Source organism: Apteryx mantelli, unplaced genomic scaffold (genome assembly GCF_036417845.1).
Source record: "Apteryx mantelli isolate bAptMan1 unplaced genomic scaffold, bAptMan1.hap1 HAP1_SCAFFOLD_34, whole genome shotgun sequence".
Lineage (NCBI taxonomy): Eukaryota > Metazoa > Chordata > Aves > Apterygiformes > Apterygidae > Apteryx > Apteryx mantelli.
This window is the reverse complement of record NW_027118693.1, coordinates 3,054,477-3,074,808: the sequence shown is the minus strand read 5'-3', so window position 1 is coordinate 3,074,808 and position 20,332 is coordinate 3,054,477. Positions and strand designations below refer to the sequence as shown.

At 44.6% G+C, this 20,332-nt stretch overlaps 2 protein-coding genes across 2 annotated transcripts; one reads left to right on the top strand and one right to left on the bottom strand.

Moving 5' to 3' along the window:
• Nucleotides 1–6,162: 6,162 nt before the first annotated feature.
• LOC136996328 (olfactory receptor 6M1-like) lies at nucleotides 6,163–7,299 on the top strand. The gene has a single exon (XM_067317258.1). The coding sequence runs from the start codon at nucleotides 6,163–6,165 to the stop codon at nucleotides 7,297–7,299; it is 1,137 nt and encodes a 378-aa protein (XP_067173359.1).
• Nucleotides 7,300–19,232: 11,933 nt separating this feature from the next.
• LOC136996309 (olfactory receptor 6J1-like) lies at nucleotides 19,233–20,099 on the bottom strand (the record flags this gene model as incomplete). Its single annotated transcript, XM_067317237.1, has 1 exon — nucleotides 19,233–20,099. A coding segment is annotated over one exon (867 nt), but the record flags the coding sequence as incomplete, so codon positions are not given.
• Nucleotides 20,100–20,332: the final 233 nt, after the last annotated feature.

Below are 20,332 nucleotides of genomic sequence, written 5' to 3'. Positions count from 1 at the left end.
GTGTCAGGGGTTCCTGGTCTTTTAGGGTCAAAACCTCCCCAGCTTCTCCATGTTTTCTAAAGACCTCACAAATTCAGGAACTATTTAGTGATAACTCAAGCATTCATACTTGCACTTGAATCACAATTCTATCCTCACTGTTGGACTCTAGCCAGGAACAAGCCAGAGGCCTTTCAGGCAGGAAGACTTGGGAAACATGAGGGCCTGGTTCACTCATGACCTCTACAGGCAGTAGGGAAACCAATTGCTCAGCCCACTCAGCTCTACAGGCTAAATTTCTGAACTGTAGTGATTAAAACAGGTAGTGTAGATAATGCTGCATAGATCACCTGTGACGGCATGAAGAAATACTTTGTGATTCATCTCACCTGTAGGGTAGGTTCACAGGCAGTGCTTTAAGATCATCTGCTGTGGGACTTGTGTCACCTAACTTGAGAAGAACGGTTTGACTGTCTGAACCCAGGTGCCCACTTGCATTGGAGATGATTTGGAGCATCCCACTCGGCTTCCAGGTAGCGCATCACACTGGCACAGGATTCCCGTAGCTTCTGTGTCATTTCTGACAGCTTTAGAGATGTCTCCAGTACCCTGAGGCATTGCCTAGAGGTGTCTAGAACAGACTCAGACATCTATGCCTGGGCACCTGGCTCACACCCAGAACTTCCCTCAATAATTCGTGGACACAAGACCCTTCCAAAGGAAAAGTATTCCATCCTCGTGTCTGTGCCCAGAACTGATGGATGGGTCACTTCCGAATTATGACAGTTTCTTCTGCTACCATGAGAGAGATACCAAAAGACTTGCTTAGATGATATCACATCTGCCCTCTCAAAGCGTTTAGCCCCTTGGCTTCTCCTGGGGTCTGGGGCCTCCATGGTCTCCACTAAGCGCATAATGGCTCAGTCCCAAGTTTCTCTTGGAGTGAACTGGTTTGTTCCATCCAAGAAGAAAACCTTGGGGCAGCTGTGGGTAAAGTGTACTCCACTTATGAAGTGGGTGCCTTCACACTACTAAATGCAACACTGCTGCACGCTGCAGAGAGCAATCTCTACCCTCTAAGTCAAGTAATGCAGACCAACAAGATCCAGTGCTGAGGCCAGCCCCCCTCCAGAGCAGACTGGCTGCGCCCACACTACAGAGCAGTAGTGCTCTGGGTCCTCCCTGGGACCGCTGTACTGACTGTTTGGCCCTAGGATATAGTCATGCTTTTGTGTGTGTGTGTGTGTGTGTGTGTGTGTGTGTGTGTGCATGTTTTGCCATTCAGAATGTCTTAGCAGTCTAATCCGAGAATCATTACCAGTCCAGATCTAACTATTACAGACAGAGAAATATAATACAGAAATAATACCAATACAGTTAAAACTGTTAGATGCACACTTTTCAGTTCCTACCACTTTTCCTGGTGTTACGTTCACCCTTCCCCTGCTACCCTGAGTCCTAAGGTTGGCAGTTTCACTCTGGTGCTGTTGGTGGGTTGTTGCGGTGAGTTGTCAGCGTCTGGAGTCCTTCACCGAGAGGAAGATGATGTTCAGGTTGGTGCTTTCTTCTTCCTCACTCTAGTATCCACTTGGGGTCATTTTCACGTGTTTGCTAACACACTTTTTACACCTTGCTCTTTCTTCATTGCTCTCTCTCTCCACGTTATCTCTGAAAGTACCACATACGGTACCTTCTACTTATGTTCGATACTGTTGCTTTGTTCTCTTTGTTACCCTAAAACCAGTTGTGTCCTGCTCCAGGCGTGCGTTTCTTACACCGACCACTGGTGAGTGGTCTGTAGCTGCGGGGTCTCCGGCGCCAAGCTGTGCCCCGTCTCTTGCCATCCCATGCCGGTACTCCTCTACACCACATCCTGTGTCTGCACTTCTCAAGGCTTCTGCTATTGCACCAGGCCTGCATTTCTCTCTACTGCATCATTATGTGGGAGTTGTAAATATTGCATTCCACACAGAACAACTGCTTGTTATTGCTGTAAGAACTGAAGTAAGCTAAAACTTTTCTTTTAAAAAGCTGCAGGCAGGTCAAGAAAAGTTCGGGCAGAGCAGGCCTGAGAAGCTGCAGTCCTGAGGCCTTGCAAACTCAGTACAAAAACTCAAACTCATATTACATGGCTATAGGGTAAGAAAGGACCTAAATGGCTTGACAGTGAAAAATTACCTTCTCTAGATCACCATCTAATGAGGCCCGACCAAAAGAAACTTGTCTGGGTTGCACAGGTCCCATGTGTGACCCAATACAGACATTGCTGGGTTTTTGTGATCTGTAAATTTCTGCTACATTTTTAAAAGGCTTTGACATAGCAGGACACAGAAGGCAGTGGCAAAGTATTCACACAATCTTTAGAATCTAATTTAATGGAAAAAAAAAAATCCCCATCTTTCCCTTTCTTTCGCGCTGACTTTCCACTAACACAGGTAAAGTTGGAAATATATTTCCCTCAATGAATTCCAACAAATGAACAATAACATTTTCTTTTGCAATTCATTCATCAGTTCCTACTAATAAGTAGTATGAATAATTGGTCACAAAGTGAATTAAGAGAATCCAAAAAATAAAGCATTTTGAAGATGATGAAGTTCCAGTAAGCTAGCTGCATTTTTTTTTAATTCATATTCATTAGAAGTCTGACAGTCTCCTTGATAATACAGTTGTATCAAGAAATGCTTCCTGAACTGTTTGGCCAGAAGGGGTTTCTTTCTTGAATTCAGCTGTGGTTTTTCAGAAGGAACCTGGGTTACGAGGGCCGTTTGATGATTCTCTTACTTGTTCATTTGCATACAGTTGTCTCTTTACCCTGACACCTTAGCCCACTTCAGCTCATCTCACCTCTCCTCCAGCTTCTCCTAAAATAGACACCAAAAATTGGCTAGAGGAACTGCTTATAGACACACATATTTCTGTATGTTAACTACTGAACAGGTGAGAGCTACTTGCTCAGGGGGAAAGATCTGCGTTGTAGGCAGCTCAGGGCAGGCAAGGCATGTCAGCCCAAAAAGGCAAAGTCCAAATCAATACTGTAATGTACCTCCACGAAACAGAAGGTGGCTGGAGGGCAGTGTCTCAGCTCTATAGATCCTTGAGATTTTGGGAAACTCCCTCATCAGAAGCAATTTTGGGCATGTCTAGCCAAAGGCAGAGAAGTTCCAAGATTTCAAGGCTCTCAGGAAGATTTTTCTTCAACAGCTAGATTTTAAAATGCCCCTTTGGAAATGGGCCCTGACCTATTTTAGTTATTTGCAGTAGAGTGAAGGGATTTACGCCCTGTGACTGCCAATTTTTCTCCTATGATTGCAAAGGAAATATGGATTACGAGTTCAAGTGAAGATGCCCGGACTGTAATTTCATCTGCAATGAGGCAAAATTAATCTCAAGCTTTGATTTGTCCTAGCTCTTTCCTAAATAATTTTGAAAGGTGACTTTAAGACATTGCAGACTTACTCACATAGACAGACTACTGTTTGGCCTCGTTCCTTGTGTGGCTTTTATCACTCAGACAAGCAGATAAATAGAACAGTGATGAGTGGATAACTGTCGTTGCTCAACAGGGGTTGTCTGTATCTTGTAGTGAAGCATCTGAAGTGGGATTCATCTGTGCAGAATTAGTTATCTACGCTTTGAATGTCACCATCTGAGCCAGTCAGCTAGGGTGAGATTCCTCTTGTAAGTTATCCAAGGTAAGTTGTTTACTTTAGGAGCTAATCAGTTGGTCTTCAGACTCCACAGACTGCATGGACTAAGACGCTGATTCAGTTGCCCGCACACAGGCATCAGGTAATACTTGCAACGTCCTCAGTGCTTTGAAAAACCTGGATAGGCGCAGTAGCTATGACACAGGACCAATAGAAGATCTGTCCTCTCTCTAGAGTGGTGGCTGGATGCCAAACAGGACACCAAACAGCATCTCCAGTTGCACTGGAAGCCCATGTGTGCAACGCTGGGTTGAATCCTACACCTCCCTTGATTCTGAGAGGACTTGAGAGAAATTGCTCAGCTTTAGACACCCAGATTCAACACACCCAGGGAGTACTTCTTCAATCTCAATATTTGTGTTTAATTCCATCTGAGATTCCCTGCACAGTAACATGCCTGGCTTCTGGGTGACACTCTGGAAGAGCATGCATGTTTGCTAGATTCTCTGTCATAACTGCTAGCCACACAAAACTTCTTGGATACCCTAGAAGATTTCATATGGCACTAGGCTCCTCTGTTTAGCACCTGAATTGTTGCCCTCAAGCAAGGTGAGGTGATCTCCTTCCTAGACTTCCTTTATAGCCATTGAATGTGCATCTCCTTGGTTTGCTCAAGGAACCTGTGTCCCCAGGGCTTCCCTCTGAAAATCATCGCACCATTGAAATAGTGGTTGGAAGGGACCTCCAGATGTCTCTAGCCCAACCTCCCACCCTCTCTGGGTGACTTGCTCCAGTGCTTCGTAACCCTCCTAATTAATAACTCGCTTTTTCCTGAGGTCCTCTCTGAACCTTCCAAGCTGCAGCTTGTGACCATTGCCCCTTACTGTTGTGTATGCCAGTACCAAGACGATTTGGGGCCTGTCATCTTTGTGACTGGCACTCAACTATTGCTAACTTGATGTGAGGCTTGTTTATCTAAATCTCCCAGGATTATTATTTTTTTTTCAAGGTGAAGCCTCTGAAGGGTAAATTCTTAGAAAGGATCCAATTACTTTTCTTTCTGGCATTTCTCAGACCACCTATCAAGTACTAGTGGTCTTTCTGAAATGCACCTTCTTCATTACAAGTTAAAAAAAAAACTTTTGCCTTTCTGCCACACACTGGCTTTCTGGAACTCCTTCTCTGGGAGGTTTCATATTTATTAATTGTTTTGCATGTTGAACAGTCTCATTCTGATAAGAATCGTCCACGGTTTATGCTGAGCAAGGAAATCATTGCTCAGTTGTCATTACACTGATTTCAGTTTAGCCAAGTCTACAGGATATCCATCATTCTTCCAACAACTGGAGTGTGAATGCCTTCTTGTTCTAAGACTATGATTCCTATCGGTCAATGCACCATGCACTTTTTTACTTGTATACGTCCTGTTGGTGGCTGTGCAATAAGTAACTGAGCTAGATAGCTGTCCCTCTGGTCTTATGACATAGAGCAGGAATGTAGAATCCTCTTTCTCTCTCTCTCTCTCTCCCCCCAATTTTCCTCTTGGTTGTCACAGCTGAGACTCTCATCAGGAAGTCAGACACAACTTTCTTCAGCAAGGAAGCAAAAAGAAATATATGAGGTGTCACTCATGCAGAAGGTAAGATCAAAGACACAGCTATAGGAACAATGGTATTGACACTGAATATGCTACTTATTGCCATTTGAGCATGCATGGAAACAAAATTCAGGTGCAGAAAATGCCGGGTGAGAGGAGTCTATCTTGTGTTCTGATTTGATGGTAATTTTGAATGACGGTTACAGAGAAATCGAGGCAGCTTTGCAGCAAAGACCTACCTCTGTCACCTTTGTATATGAAACAAAGAGCAAAGGCGAAGCTTGGTGGCACCAAACTGTGGTGGCTGTTTCACAAAGGTTGTCATCTTCCACTCCTCAACCGTCAATGGAGAGAGGCAGACTGCAATGGTCTGAATCACCTTTTAGGGATGGCTCCTCTTTTAGGGATGGCTTCCTCTCCTGTTTGATTAGACAGGCAGCTGGGATGGGATATATTGCCTCTCTAGAAAGGTTACTGCCAAAACAGACCAAATGTAGGCCTTTATTTTTGGACAAGACAAATAGATGAATGGCTCTTTAGGTGCTATTGATTGTACCCTGTAGGTGGGCATCTGCAGGCTTCGGTTGCTGACACATTGGGATCTCCAGCCATTGAAGACTTTAGCTTTATGGGGATGTCTGAGACATCACCAATGGCACTGGATGCCTATTTATGAGCAACTCAATCAAGCACCTTCAGTTGGGCATGATGAATCTCACTTCAAAAGACAGGTGGCTTAGGCTGAACCGGTCATTCCAGGACTCTTTTATAGTTGTGGAGGGCTAGGCAGCATCAAAAAAATGGTACTGGCTGACTAACTCAGAAAGAAACATTTCTATTGCAGATATCCAAGTTAGGTGGGATGAATTCGACCCTGAATAGCTATGTGTCGGGACTTAACTTCTCTTTAAAATCAGGATGTCCAAAACTTACTAGATGTCATCTGAGAAAATATTCAAAACTCTACATTACTCTGGTGTTCTTTCCCACAACGGAGACTGCACAGAGATGGAGAATGGCACATCTGTGACAGAGTTCATCTTAGCGCGATTTCCTAATGTCCATGAGGTGGAGATCCTCCTCTTGGTTGTGTTCCTGCTTATTTATTTAGTGACTGTCTTGGGAAACACTCTTATCATTGTCCTGGTATACACTGATGGCCATCTCCATTCTCCCATGTATTACTTCCTCAGTTATCTGTCTTTCAGAGAGATCTCCATGACTTCCTCTGTGGTTCCTGAAATGCTGGCAAACTTCCTGTCAGAGAAGAAAACCATTTCCTTTGATGGCTGCTTTAGCCAGCTCTTCTTCTCTTTCCTCATGGGCACAACTGAGTCCATCCTCTTTGCTGTCACGTCCTACGACACATATGTGGCTGTATGCAACCCACTAAGGCATCCCAGCATCATGACAAGCAAGGTATGCAGTACACTTGTTTTGGGCTGCTGGGCAGGTGCCTTTGTCATGATTCTGTCGTCTCTGGTTCTGGCAGCCCGGCTGCCATACTGTGGTGCCAATGTAATCGACCACTACTTCTGTGACAGTGCACCATTATTACACCTTGCTTGTGCTGACATCCAGCTTATTGAGTGGATTGATTTTATGGTGTTCTGGGTCCTGCTCCTTGGCTCTTTGGCACTGACTGTGCTCTCCTATGCCTACATTAATTCTGCCATATTCCGGATGCCATCAGCACAGGGCAGGCAGAAAGCATTTGCAACTTGTGCTTCTCATTTCACTGTTGTTTCCTTGGGTTTTGGCATCTCCATCTTTGTCTATGCCAGGCCTTCCCACATGACCTCTGTGCATCTCAACAAAAGCCTCCCTGTTGTCTCCAGTATTGTGGCGCCTCTTGTAAACCCATTCATATTTAGCCTGAGGAAGGAGCAAATGAAAGAGGCCTTGAAAAATGCTTTGCACAAAGGCCTGGTGATGACTAAGAGGGCAGGAAAGCCACGAGCATCATCATGGCTGGTACTTAGTCTTGAAAAATCTGAGCAGGACCTTTCTGTTCACAGGGATAAACTAGCCAGCTTAGATGAGACTCCTTGGATGAGATTCAGTGGTGCTTAGAGTATGATTCAGGTAAGCAGCCAGGTGGTATCTATGTGAGGATGAGGTGAAGCATTCTCTCAGCTCCATTCTCTGTACCGGTAAGGGACTAAATGCAGCCAGAGTCACGTGGGGCTAGTGCCATTTGAGATGCCACAGAACATCCTAGCTGACCTCCAGCAGCCCTTCTAGAAAGGGACAAGTGTCCCAAAGGCCCCTTGTCACAACTGCCAAGATGTCTTGGGCTCCTTAGGGCATCTCAAATAGCAGAAGACACCTGCGTGTGGACAACTGAATCCAGTTCTCTAAAGAACTGGGGTGTTTTGGATTCATCTCACCTGTCTTTAGTGACTGCAATGGATATGTATTTGAGCTTACCATGAGCTATCGCTAGAGTGAGCGGAAGGAAAGATATTTCCACACAGCCATTCAGCATGGCATGGGATAGGTATGTTGACCTGGCCTTAGGAAGTGGTGAATTCTGTCTGTGGACTGTAGACTCAGCCTGGCTGAGTCTCCTGCACACATCAGGTGTGTCTTAGGCTACACTGCTGCTTTTGTGACATCTTCCAGGGGCTGAATCAGAGTTTCTAATCGAGTGATGCTGACTGGTTTGCATCCATTCTGTGTGCAGAGTGTGAATTCTGGCATCTTCTTGTCTGCCCCCTGATTTTCCCATGAAGGGAACTAATTGGCTCACTCCAGAGAAGGTGCAAGCTAAGGGACCCTGGGGAGAAGCATGAAGTGAAACACATCAACAACATGGAAGCATCATGAAGTTGCCTAAATCTATTAGATTTGACCCCCTCCTAAAGTTGTTTTTTTTCCCCCCCCTTTTTTCCCATCAGTTAAATGTTATGATTTGGTTTATGATGTGAACTGTATGAATTGTCTCTGTGAAAGTAGCTGTGGATTGGGCTTTCTTAAGTGTGCTGGTGTTTGGTGAGTTTAAAAACCAAAGTAGAATAATCTGCCTTCACAGTACCTTGTAGCATTAGAAGAAACAGATTGGTTGGGCTTTATATATTAAAGTATTTTTGCAATTTTTATATATAGAGAGAGATAAGGTAATTAACAACCCTCTTGCCCTTCTCCCACCTTTTCTTTCTTTTTTTTTTTTTTCCAAACCTCTTGGGAAAGCTTTAACTGAAAGAGGAATGTATGATTTCAAAGAGATGATTCATTATTACATTTCTCCAAATGTCTGTGTTGTCATTGAAAATAAAGGCTATGGTTTCCTCAGAATGCTGCATCATTATTTATTAAGTGCTCATATTGTATCTTTAGTGTCATAACTGTATTATTACTTGGGAGATTCCAGTGTTTAAACACAGCATGCTTGAAATGAGGTGTGCCACATGAAACACAAAGTTGCTGAGGACAAAAAGTCTGTTGAAATAAAACCAGAGTCAATGACTTCATTGATCTTTTTCTTTTTTGTGGGTGCCGTCCTTCTGACAAAATAAAAAGGTTCCTAGCAATTTCTGTCCTTGAAAATGATCAGCTTTTTCCAAGAGCTCACAATTCCCCAAAGGTCTCGTTTTACTGATTTTTGCTGTTTTTGTTGAGAGATGGTCTGGTAAAATCAACCTGTGAAGACCTTTATTTTCGGTCACTGCAAACTCCTACTTATTACTAGCATCTATGCATTATTCCACCTTGCTTCTCTTGATGTTTTCTTCTTCTCTTCAGTTATCTCACTCTTTGTTCCTTGCCTTAACTTTAGCTCTGTCGCCGTACACCCATAACGAGCAGATGCTTTGTACTTCATGGTGCATTAACACTGAAGAATGTTGCTTTTGGTATCAATTGGTGCACTCATCTTACTTCAGTCACCTAATAGACAGCCCTACGGCCTAAGGTGCTCTGCAGAAGCCCCAGGGAGGTGGAATCTCAGAGGGATCCTGACCCTAGGAACAGCATGACTTATGCCCCAGTAGCTCTATCTCTCTCCACTGATTGCAGAGAGACTGGATGACCAGTTCAGGCTTGAAACTGTTTAAATTAGTTATATGAAAAAGCAGAAGATAAAGTGAAATGATTTTCATGTCTATCTTGTCCGAGGTGCAAGAAGAGGCAATTTTCCATGTTTAAGTAGCATTGACTTCTCTAAGACTTGGCCTCATAAACAAAAAGACTGCCTCTTACACACTTTGCCTTGCTAGAGTAAAGGAAGTAGTCATAAATCTGTCATTAAAATGTTAAGAATACAGGTGGAAATAAAGTTCATCAGGCAATCCAGGAGATGCCAGTAGCCATGATAAAATCTGGTCTTTCAGAATGAATGGGTAACATCAGGCTGCATGATTTGTTGATAGCTATTAGTTTTGCTAGATACAAACAGTAAATAAAATGAGTTTTTTTTTTTTTTCCTGAAATGTTCCTCAAAAAACCCAAGCAATCAACATCTGGATCAGATTCCATTATACTTATTTTACCCTTCTCATCTAAACCGTGGTCACTCTAGAGTCAAGTGGAGAGAGGTATGCTTTGCTAAATGGAGAGCCTTCCATTGCTAAGACACTGTCTAAACTGCCTGGATTCATCATCTTCTGCAGATGCCATCCTTTTTCCCCTGACTATGAAGGGGCAGCAGACAGCAACACTGATATGAACAGTTGCACTGCAGCAATGGGATTCAGCTCCAGACAGCCAAGTTGAAGTGTCTGCAATGCAAGCGGTCTGAGCTCCCATTAAATTCAGTAGTGATCTGGCCAACAGTGTCCCTGCAGTTTGCAGAGCAATTTTGCTGAACGAATGTAGGGAAATGGTTAGATGATGAAGCATGGGCATGTGCTGCCATTTTTTAATATTCTAGAATATCTTAGATGTCTACATGGGGATGGAAGGAAAGACAGCAGACACTTCTGGCTCAGAACCAGGTGATTACATCTTCTTAGGTGCTTCAAAGGTGCCTATATTTAAGTAGTTGACCTCCATTGACTATAATGGAATCTTCTATGTGCCATGCACTGGTGCTCCACAAAGAATGAAAGTCTTGAGGTCCATTGAGCAGGCCCTAGAGCCATTCAGTAGCCTCATGTTCCCAGCCTGAGTCAGTGCCTTCTAGAGGGAAGAGATCTCAGTCCTCTTCCTTCACCTGCCCTCCAAGCCAGAACAACTGCTGTCTGTGACCTCTTTTCAAGCCATTCTTCTAAATTATTTTACAACTTCCCCTCCACAGAGCTTTTCCCTACTTTTTGGATCTCCACATCCTTATCAGCAGTAAAACTTCCTTGGCTTTGTATGTTCTGCCGTTGGATGGCTTACCTTCTGGCATGTGCTCTTGCCTGGAGCTTTTGGGGATCTCACAAGAGATCATGCTATTGGGGAAAGAGGTGATGATCTAGGGTGTAAGTTGAGAAGGCAGGAATAATTTTCCTTTTTTTCTTTTTTTTTTTTCATGCCTCAGTAACTGTGTCTGTTTGTTTGATCAAAGGGAGAGACTAGATGAATTTCTGCCCTGATGCTAGGGGAAAGGGGAAGAAGGAGTTTGTCTAGACTTCCGCTTCCACCTTGTGTGGAACAAGTCAAGGTGGAATGATTCTACAGAAGACTCAAGGAGCTCTCTGGACCAAGAAAAACAGAACTAGGAGCACTCCCTTACCTAACTTGGGATGGCTACCATAGAGCTGTCTCTCCCTGAGCTTCCTTTGTAGTCAGTGAAGAGAAACAGCTACTGTTGGCTACAAGTCATGTGAGCTCACCTAGCCCATTAGCTTAAGGTGAGGTGTATCCCTCTAGAAATGACTCTCAGAGTGTGAAGGCAGGCTAAGAAAGGAAGCTCCGTTGGATGGTACCTCTTGCAGGCATCCAGTGGTATTCCAGATGCCCTGGGCATGTGCATATCATGTAGAGGAAACCTGTGCCCTTCTGAACACCTACACCTATCAAGTCATAGAGCTTCTTGTGTCAAAGTCACCTCAGCTTCACCTCAGTCACCTCAGCTCCCTCCCACGTTAATGACAGGTGACCAGCATCTTCACATCGCCACAGGGGGACTCATCCTGCCTGTTTTAGGAGCCCATCTTAGAAGAGCATCTGCCATTCTCTGCTGTGGCTGATTTTGACTACCAGGGAAGTCTCCATCTGAGACCATCTGAGATTTGGATCATAAAAGTTGGTTGAAGTGAATTGCAGGGGACTCACTTGTGAACATAGATTAAATTTGAGGATACTCAAGGAAATAGGTTTCTTATTTTGGAGGTCATTGGGTCCAACACCCCCCTCAAAGAAAAGCAAGCTATGTGGCTCATACTTTTTCCCCCTAGCTATCACCTTGAACTCTGTCATATCTCAAGTTCTTTTCTCTCTCCTACCACTTTCAACCACAGTAGTTTCCAGACTTCCCTCTCTTTGTCATCCCCCAGCAACCTGTGTACATCATTAAAAAGAGCATCTTGCTCCCAGGCTCAGCTCACCCTGGGATGCAGGAGGTGACTGAAGTCCAGTTCTTCAGGAAATGGGGAATGGTTGCTTCATACAGGAATATCAGTGCTCACATATTTCATCGTTGATCAGGGAGAAGCTTGCACTGTACCTGCTGGTACTCATTCTTTCTCTCTGAAAGGAAGATAGCACCCACCCAAGGACACTCAAGCCAAGCCCATCACTGTCCTGAGTGGGCTCTGTGTGATCCATCACTCCCGTTGTCGGGGAGTCAGCGTGTGTCAAGAGCTCACTATGTTTCTGCTTGAGAGCCCATCTCATACTGCTGCTCAAAGTCCCCACTTTCAATCCCCATAGCAAGTTATTGAGGGGAGAAAAAGGAATCTTGGAATGATGAAACCACTTCCAGGGCATCCAACACATCAGTTCTTGGAGGCTGAACTATCCTCTGCAAATGTTGCTCTTAAGTGTGTAACAGAGCCAGTATCAGTGTGTTAAGACTTAGAGATCAACATTCAAATATCTGAAGTTAAGGTAGATGAATGCCACCCAGAGAATCTACACATTGGTTATAGTTATATGCTGGAGGAAATTCAGGGTATGCAGAATTTCATGATTGATTTCTGTCACTCTACACTTATGCCATACTCATCCCTCGGGGTATGGCACCTGACTCTTAGAGAAGCTTCCTGTATTATCAACACCCTCATCTTTTCATCTCCCACTGCAGCAGGATGGTATTGATTCAGTTACTAAAAAGAAAAAAAAATGCAGGCTTTCATCTATGAATTCAGATGAGGAAAAGCAAAGAAAGACTGAGGAGATCTTCAGAGGCCATGGTAAGCATGAACTGTGGGAGTAAAGCAAGGAGAAAGGATTAGGGATAGGAAAAGAAGAAAATATGAAGGCTCCCTTCATAAGATCTGTGTTAGCCAGTGGGAAGCAAATGAGTAATTAAAGTGTGCGTGTGTGTGTGTGTGTGTGTGTGTGTGTAGGAAATGATGCAAAGGGAAGAAGGGGGCAGTATGGTTTCTGCTTAAAGTACTGGGAAAATAAGACCCAGAAAATGTACCTTTCCTCTGCAGAAGGACCTACAACTTTTTAGAGGGGCTCAGACTATGAGATCGCCTTTCACAATTCCCCTCTGCAAGAAACCTCAGAGGAAAGGAGGGATGGGATTCATCTTCCCAAATGTAGACACGTCCAGTGGAAAGGCTTGATTCAGTTGCCCACTTATCACTGTCAATATGGAGAAGCCATATCTAGGACGCACAGAGGAATTCCATGCCTCAACTTAGTTGGGCAATGGGAGGGAAAACAGCCACTTCAGAGTAAGGTTTCTCCCACTTCAGAGCACGTACAACACACATGAGGACTGACCTGGCAAAAGAGATGAGGTGGGAACGCAGGGTGGTGGGAGGCTGGCTGAGAACAAAGGCTCAGAGGAAGATGAAGTCAGGCCCTGCCTCTGGTGACCAAATCGCAATCAGCTTCTGTTGATATACTTCTTATATGCTTGTGTCTCCACAGATGAGAGCTATATCTCCTCAGAAGGCCAGCCCAGGTGCCGAAAGCTGCGTGAGGGACATGCTCTAGGCACGCACAGGAGGGAGGCTTTAGGGATAGGCTCATCTCAGCAGGGCAACAGGCCAATCCAGGAGCCTCCTCCGCTTGCTCTGATGGCCCAGGCTCCCTGGTCGGACCGTGGAAGGAGTGAGGTGCTGCATGGGGCTTGTGTTAGGCACCAGCCTCAGGATGGGCTGACTCACAGCCAGGCTTTCACTGATGGCCTCAACCACAGGCAGCAGTGCTGTTGGCCACACGTGAGCACTGGAAGCCCTTTCAGATGCCTGCACATTTCTCGTTTCTGCTTCCGTTGTCCCCCTCTTGCTTCAGTCCCTAGCAGACCTCTTCACTAGGCCCCAGCTCTGTGACCCCTGCCCACATCCATGTTCGGCGTACCTGAGGCCATCCTGACCCATAGGAGGTGCATGCATGGGTGCAGTCAACTCTGTTGCACTGGCGATCTTCGCTGAACGGAACAGTAACTAACAATACAGACCTCTCCTCTGGGAATATGTACAGCTGAGAGACAGGGCTACCATCTCAGGAGCCCACAGACAGGAAAATACGTCAATGCTTGACCCTGGAAGGAGCTCACATTACGGCTGAAATTCCTTTATGCTCTTCACAGAAAAAGAAAGCTAAGACATTTCAAGAGCTCCTGCTTCCAGCATGATAATGGGGTTTATTTTAAAGAAAGAAGACAGCCAGGGATATTCTTTGCACTCTTCTACACCAGGCCTATATTCCCCTAAGACATTTATTCCCTTCTCCCCCTTCCCATTCCACAAACTTCTCCATATGCTGCACTTTGAAAGCTACACCTGATACACAGAACATGCATTTCCAAGTCTGCCATGCTAGGTCAGTTCATTCCTGGTGGATCACAACTAGTACGAGCTCTGTGTGGAGGCCACAGTTTTCCTGAGTGCCTTTCCAAGAGTCCCCTTCATCTCCCTGTTCTGCAGGCTGTAGATGAGTGGACTGACCACGGGTGTGAGGATGGTGTAGAAAAATGGGACAGCATTTTATTGAGCTGTCTCAGCAGAGCTGTTCTGGGCATCATATAGACAATGGTGAGGGTCCCGTGGAAAACAGTGACCACGGTGAGGTGAGAGGAGCAGGCGGAGAAAGCCTTCTGCCTCCTCACGCTGGTGGGGATCCTCAGGATAGCAGCTCTGGTGCAGACACAGGATGCCAGAGTGAATAGCAAAGGGAAGACTACATCCAGAAAGCCGATTACGAAAGTAACCAGCGTAGGCACTGTGGTGTCACTGCAGGAGAGCGCTAGCAAAGGGGTAAAACCACAGAAGAAGTGATCAGTGGCACTGGGGCCACAGAACTGTAACTGAGAAAATAACCACATCACTGCTGTAGACATTAGTGATCGGGCTAGCCCAGACCCCGACGCCAGCTGGAGACACACCTTCCAGTTCATGAGGCTTGCACAGAGCAGGGGTTGGCATATGGCCAAGTACCGATCACAGGGACATGGTGGCCAGCAGGTCACACTCAGTAGCAGCAAAACAGCCCAGGAAATAGAACTGTGTCATGTAGCCATGAGCAGAAATGGTTCTGTCCCCAGTCAGGGGGAAGAGATTCTGCCTTGGCTAAACGGAGATATTTTAAGTGCAGACAGCCACGGCTTGATGTAGCCTGGCCATCAATGAAGAGAATAAGTTGATTTTCCAATGGGATGCAAATCATCCTAAGGAAGATGCTTCAGAGAAGATTCAGTTCAGAGAGCTAGACACCTGACTGTGGGTGTTCTTGTGCAGGTACCTCCACATGAGGTGTGTAGTTGATCTCACATGGAAATGAACTCAGTTCATAGGGCTGGGGAGTAATTCCACCGACCAGCCTTCAATTGCTTAAGCAGCTGTCTAGTGCCATTTTACATGTCCTAGGATATCCAGCCTGTTATCTAGCTGTTGCAGCAGGTGGCTGCCAGTTTCTTGCATGCCCTGGTTTCATTTACCAGCCCCGTGCAGATAACTTTACACACTACAGAGCATCCCAAGTGCCCACTTTATGAGCTGGGAGAAGAAGGAGCCGAAGACTAAAACTTCTGGTGGTGAGTGGAAGTTCAGGGATAAAAGGGGCAGGTGTTACATAGCGTGGCTTGTGATTTCTGATTGAGAGGCACCACTCAAACAGTGGGATCTGGGGGATGCGGAGCAGTTTTCGGATACCATGAGGTTCCTTGTGAAGACATTGGGTACCAACAGATGGGGTCAGATTGCAGGGGGCCTGCAGGCTAGGCCTGAGGAATATCAGAAAGATTGAAGTTGCAAGGATTATATTTCATCCCTGAGAGGCACTGCTTGAGGACGGAGGATGATGTGGGGAGAGTTACGCAGGGCTGGGGCTGCAGGGATGTGTAGAATGCATTGAAGCAAAGCATTAAAACTCTGTGAGTGCACGTGTGTCAAAAATGGAAGAGGCACCCCACATCAAAGGTGCTACTTGAGGGAAGAACCTCTGTCCCTTTCCTTTGTCTTCCTGCAAGTGGTGCCTCTGATGGTCTGGTCTAATCAGTGCCTGGTGAAAGACATGGACTTCTGGCAGCAGCTCTATCTCTAACAGCCCTCAGCAAGCCCCATTAAACCTCCAAGGCACTTTAGTCCTGTGATTTCACTTCACGCTGGGTGACTTTCCCCTGGGAGTTTGTAAGACTGTGGGAACCCTAATGAGCTTGTCACTGCCTCTAATCCACAGGGTGCCTAGTAGGAGAAATTAAGAGTTTTGTTAAGCACAAAAGTTTTGAATGAGCACATGATGTATTCTGGTTTCATCTGTTTCTCATGTTTAAGCCTAACAAAGAAACACTAACGTGTTTTTTAAAATGAACTTCATGAATGTCCATTTCCAGTGGCCATCTAGTGCTATCCCATGGAATATATGTGGGATGGTGGGACATCTGTTACCAAAAGCAGCCTTCTAGGGTGCACTAATGTCCCAGAATTTCAGACCTTCCTCTTCCCACTGGTTCTAGTTATCTGCATTACGACTCTCCTTGGGAATATCCACTTTGTTATGCTGGTGATTGCTGAGCAGCATTCCCATGCCTTTCAATTCTGCCAGGCATGGGATGTGTTAGTACCCTATTCACTATTTTGATGACCCCTTCTACCAGAGAAAGACAGAGGGCTTTCTCAGCCATCTCCTTCCACCTCCCTGTAGTAAAAATTTCTACAGCACCCTAATCATTGTGTATCTCTTACCAAAACCCAACACCCTGCCAACCCCTAGCAAAGGTCTTTCTGTCTTTTACACAGCCCTCACTCTTCTAATCAAGATGCTCAGGTTGCCATTGATAATCCCATCCCCAAGCAGCTCTTTTTTATCTTTCATATCATGACAGAAAAGATGCATTTAACCATGCATGCCTGCATCTGTCTGAATGTGCGTCTTCAGCCCAAGAGAGATGATTAAGTGATCTGCACGAAGTAGACGTATTCAGGAGATAGATTCCAAAACTGAGCAGACTGTTGTCACCTGATCCGAGAAAGAACAAACTGAGTTTTAATACTTTCCTGTTCTAATATAGCTTTGGAACAACTCCTGTGTTTAGGATAGCTGGGAAGCAGGTACATGAATTACATTCACAATTATGGCAAAAAAAAATCAGTGCCTGATGTGTAGTAATGTTTACGGGATTAAAGAAGTAGCTATCATGGCATGAAGAGGTAGTTTTGAAAATTTTAATTCTATCTTCCTCTTTCAACAGTTGTCCCTTCATGACCATTCCCTTTCCACCCCTTCGTTCCTTTTCCAGAAGACAGTTCCGTCTTGAACTTGCGTAGTGCTTGAAATATGCAGTCAGGTCCATGTCTTCCAGGGAGCAGAAAGGGAAGAGGGCACCCATGCAGCTACAAGCTGCTTATCCGTAGATTGTTCTTTTGTGCTTATCACACAACAAACTGGGGGGGGGCTGGAATCATACTGACACGGGAAACTCTCTTCCCAAGCTTGTAGGGTGCATTATCAAAAGATCATATGGAGTCCCTCTGTGAAAACAGTGACTTAGCAGAAGTCTGGTAGGGTGGCCTTCGCACTTGTGGAGTCAAGCTGTCTTAGTTTGTGTTAATCATTTGGTCTCCCTTTATACTTGGGAACAGGAATAGGCAGCTGTAGAAAATTATTCATCTCACTTGAGCTGGTTTATAATTTAGGATGAAACTGAAGAGGAATATCATCATATTTCTGTTAGAAGGAAGCAAAAATGTTTGAAAGTTTTGCACAGAAAGAAGACCTACTCTGTTGGATGGCAGCATGGGCAGAGTCTTCCGGAAAGAAAGTAATGGAATACAAATGATTTCTGGCCTACGTTCTCTCATGCAGATCTTAGAAACTTACTTTGGGCACTTACTTTCTCCTGTCACATTCATGGAGCATGTTACTGATGCCTTTACAGGAGTAGGCAACACAAGAGCTTCAGAGCCACCCTCTCGCTGGCTGGGGTGAATGCAACTTCTGTTGTCAGTACTTTCAGAAGGAACATAACATTTTAGATCTAAGAAAGTGTTTGCAGTGGACAAGAATATTTCTGTGTTCATTTAGCAAAGTCCTCAAAGTCCACCTTTTTTTTTTTATTTACTTATTTCATTTTCAGTTTACCTACTACTAATAATAATAATAAAAAAATTGACTATTCATCCAGATCAGGTGTCAGGGAGGTGGATAGCTATTTAGAGTCTCTCAAATAGAATGATAATGTCATATTTTTTTTTAAATGAATAAACAAATACTGGTTTTGATTCTCATTCCTGAACAACATATTTCTCTTGCAAATCGTGAGTGAAAATGAATCCACGAAAATTACAAAATGGCAATACCATGACAAGGATTAGAGAAGAAGGTTTTTTTTTTTTCTTTGGTTTTGTTTGGTGAAGGGGTTGGAGAGAATTTAAGGTCTAGATCTAATCCTTGGGGCTGCAGAGGACAGAACTCACTGATGTAAACTCCCTCACTTGCACAAATTATAACACATTGCCCAGCGTGTGGTTCAGTGCACCTGGCATTTCCTATGAAAAAGCTGAGCTTCCAATTCTATGCTCAGTATAGTTCCTCTGAAGTACGATGGACAACTAGTGTAAGAGGAGATGATATAATCCTCTAGACTGCTGATTCTTCCCCACTATCAAAGGAGGGCAGGCAATGCACTCAGCTTAGGGTGTTAAAGTTACAAATGTTTGTTTGTGGACAAACTAATTCCACTGCGTGAATCTCTTCTATCAGATGAAGTATTGGCTCTAACAGTATTGTATCATAAGGACTGGGCATTTATTTTATTAAGCTTGATCTGAGAATAATTGCATTGTTATTCAACAATTAAATTACTGACCAATATTCTGGATTTTGTTGCAGCTTAAAAGAGAGCTGATGTTAGGTGGGTAATTTAGACTTTATTTTCTCTATGTCTTGTCCCAACCAGGAGGTTAATGGGGAGAAGTAAGTGCCACTTAGCAGAGAAATAAAGCCATTATTGTTCTCTTTTTTTTGTTCCACCTGTTTTCTGTCTCTTTCTAAAGGCAAAGAGGTTCAACAAAGCTCTGCCACCAAAATAAGCAGGCAAACCAGATTGTGTGACAAGGAGAAGCTGCATCCAAACTGGAGGAAGGTGAACCATCTTGAGACTTTGGTGTGCCAAGGAAGGAGGAAGTCCTCAGCTTGTTGCTTTCTGTCTCAGTTTCCACTCTTAGAAAACACCATCACCAGGGTATTCATCAGGGTTTGTAAAGCACTTTTAGACCTTTTGAAAGGCATTCCTATCTAACGTTTGGGTCTTATTATGGTGATATGTTTCAGGAGAGAAACTGGTGTGATTTCATGAAACTTCACACTGCTAAGAAAGAAAGGTGTAATTTCAGCAAAGAATCCTAATCATTTGTACCATCCCCCTCCCTTTCCCCTCCACTTACTTACAAAATCTCTTCTCAGATGGAAAAACATTTTCTGGAGATTATCACACTTCTCTTCAAGCCCACCTTGAGAGCCTTCTTCATCTGCTCGTTCCTCAGGCTGAAAATGAAGGGGCTCATCAGAGGAGTTACCACTGTGTTGAGCAGGGCCACCATTTTGTAATAGGAAGTGTGGTGACTTGAAGGCCGCACATACTGGAAGATGCAGCTACCATAGGCCAGGATGACAAAGGTGAAGTGAGAGGAGCATGTCGAAAATGCCTTGTTCTGCGAGGAAGCTGAGGGCAACCTAAGGATGGTGTTAATGATGTATAGGTAGGACATTGCTGTCATGACCAGTGAGCCAAAGATGATGATGAAAGAGTTCATGAAATTTATCAGCTCCACAGTCCGTGTGTCTGCACAGGACAGCTTGATCAAAAGCACGCCTTCACAGAAGAAGTGGTCAATATGATTGGCATTGCAGAAGGGCAGCCTGACAACTAGGATAGTGGGGACAATGGTGGCCAGGAAGCCTGCAGTCCATGACCCCAACAGGAGCTGAACACAAAGCTGACTGTTCATGAGCATGGGGTACTGAAGAGGGTAGCATATGGCCACATAACGGTCGTAGGACATGACAGCAAGAAGGACAAACTCGTTGACACCCAAGAAGGTGAAGAAATACAACTGAGTTAAGCAAGCTGGGTAGGAGATGGCTTTGTTGCCCATCAACAGGCTTGCTACTGTTTTGGGTATGATGCATGTAGCGATGAAGATCTCCAAAGAGGAGAGGTTGCAGAGGAAAAAGTACATGGGTCTGTGGAGGTCTCGGTCAGAAAGAATGAGGGCAATGATCAGCAGGTTTCCAACTAAGATCACCAGGTAGGAAGCCAGGAAAGCGATTGCTATTAGGTACTCCTGATGGTGGAGGGAGGGGAAGCCCAAGAGAAGGAACTCTGTGACAGTCGTATGGTTCAACATATCTGCAACTGAGCTGCAGTGAGTAAGAGAAGACAGTGAGTGGAGGAAACGATTCCTCAGAAGGTTAGAGGAAGTGGAGACAGGTAGAGAAATGTAAAAGTATAATAAAAGAGATGCATGTGGTTACTCACAAAAAGTCTGTAAGGAAAACAGAGAAGAGAGGAGAGGCAAGGAGAAACACCATAGAGTAAGGAGACACCATTTCAAACAGTAAC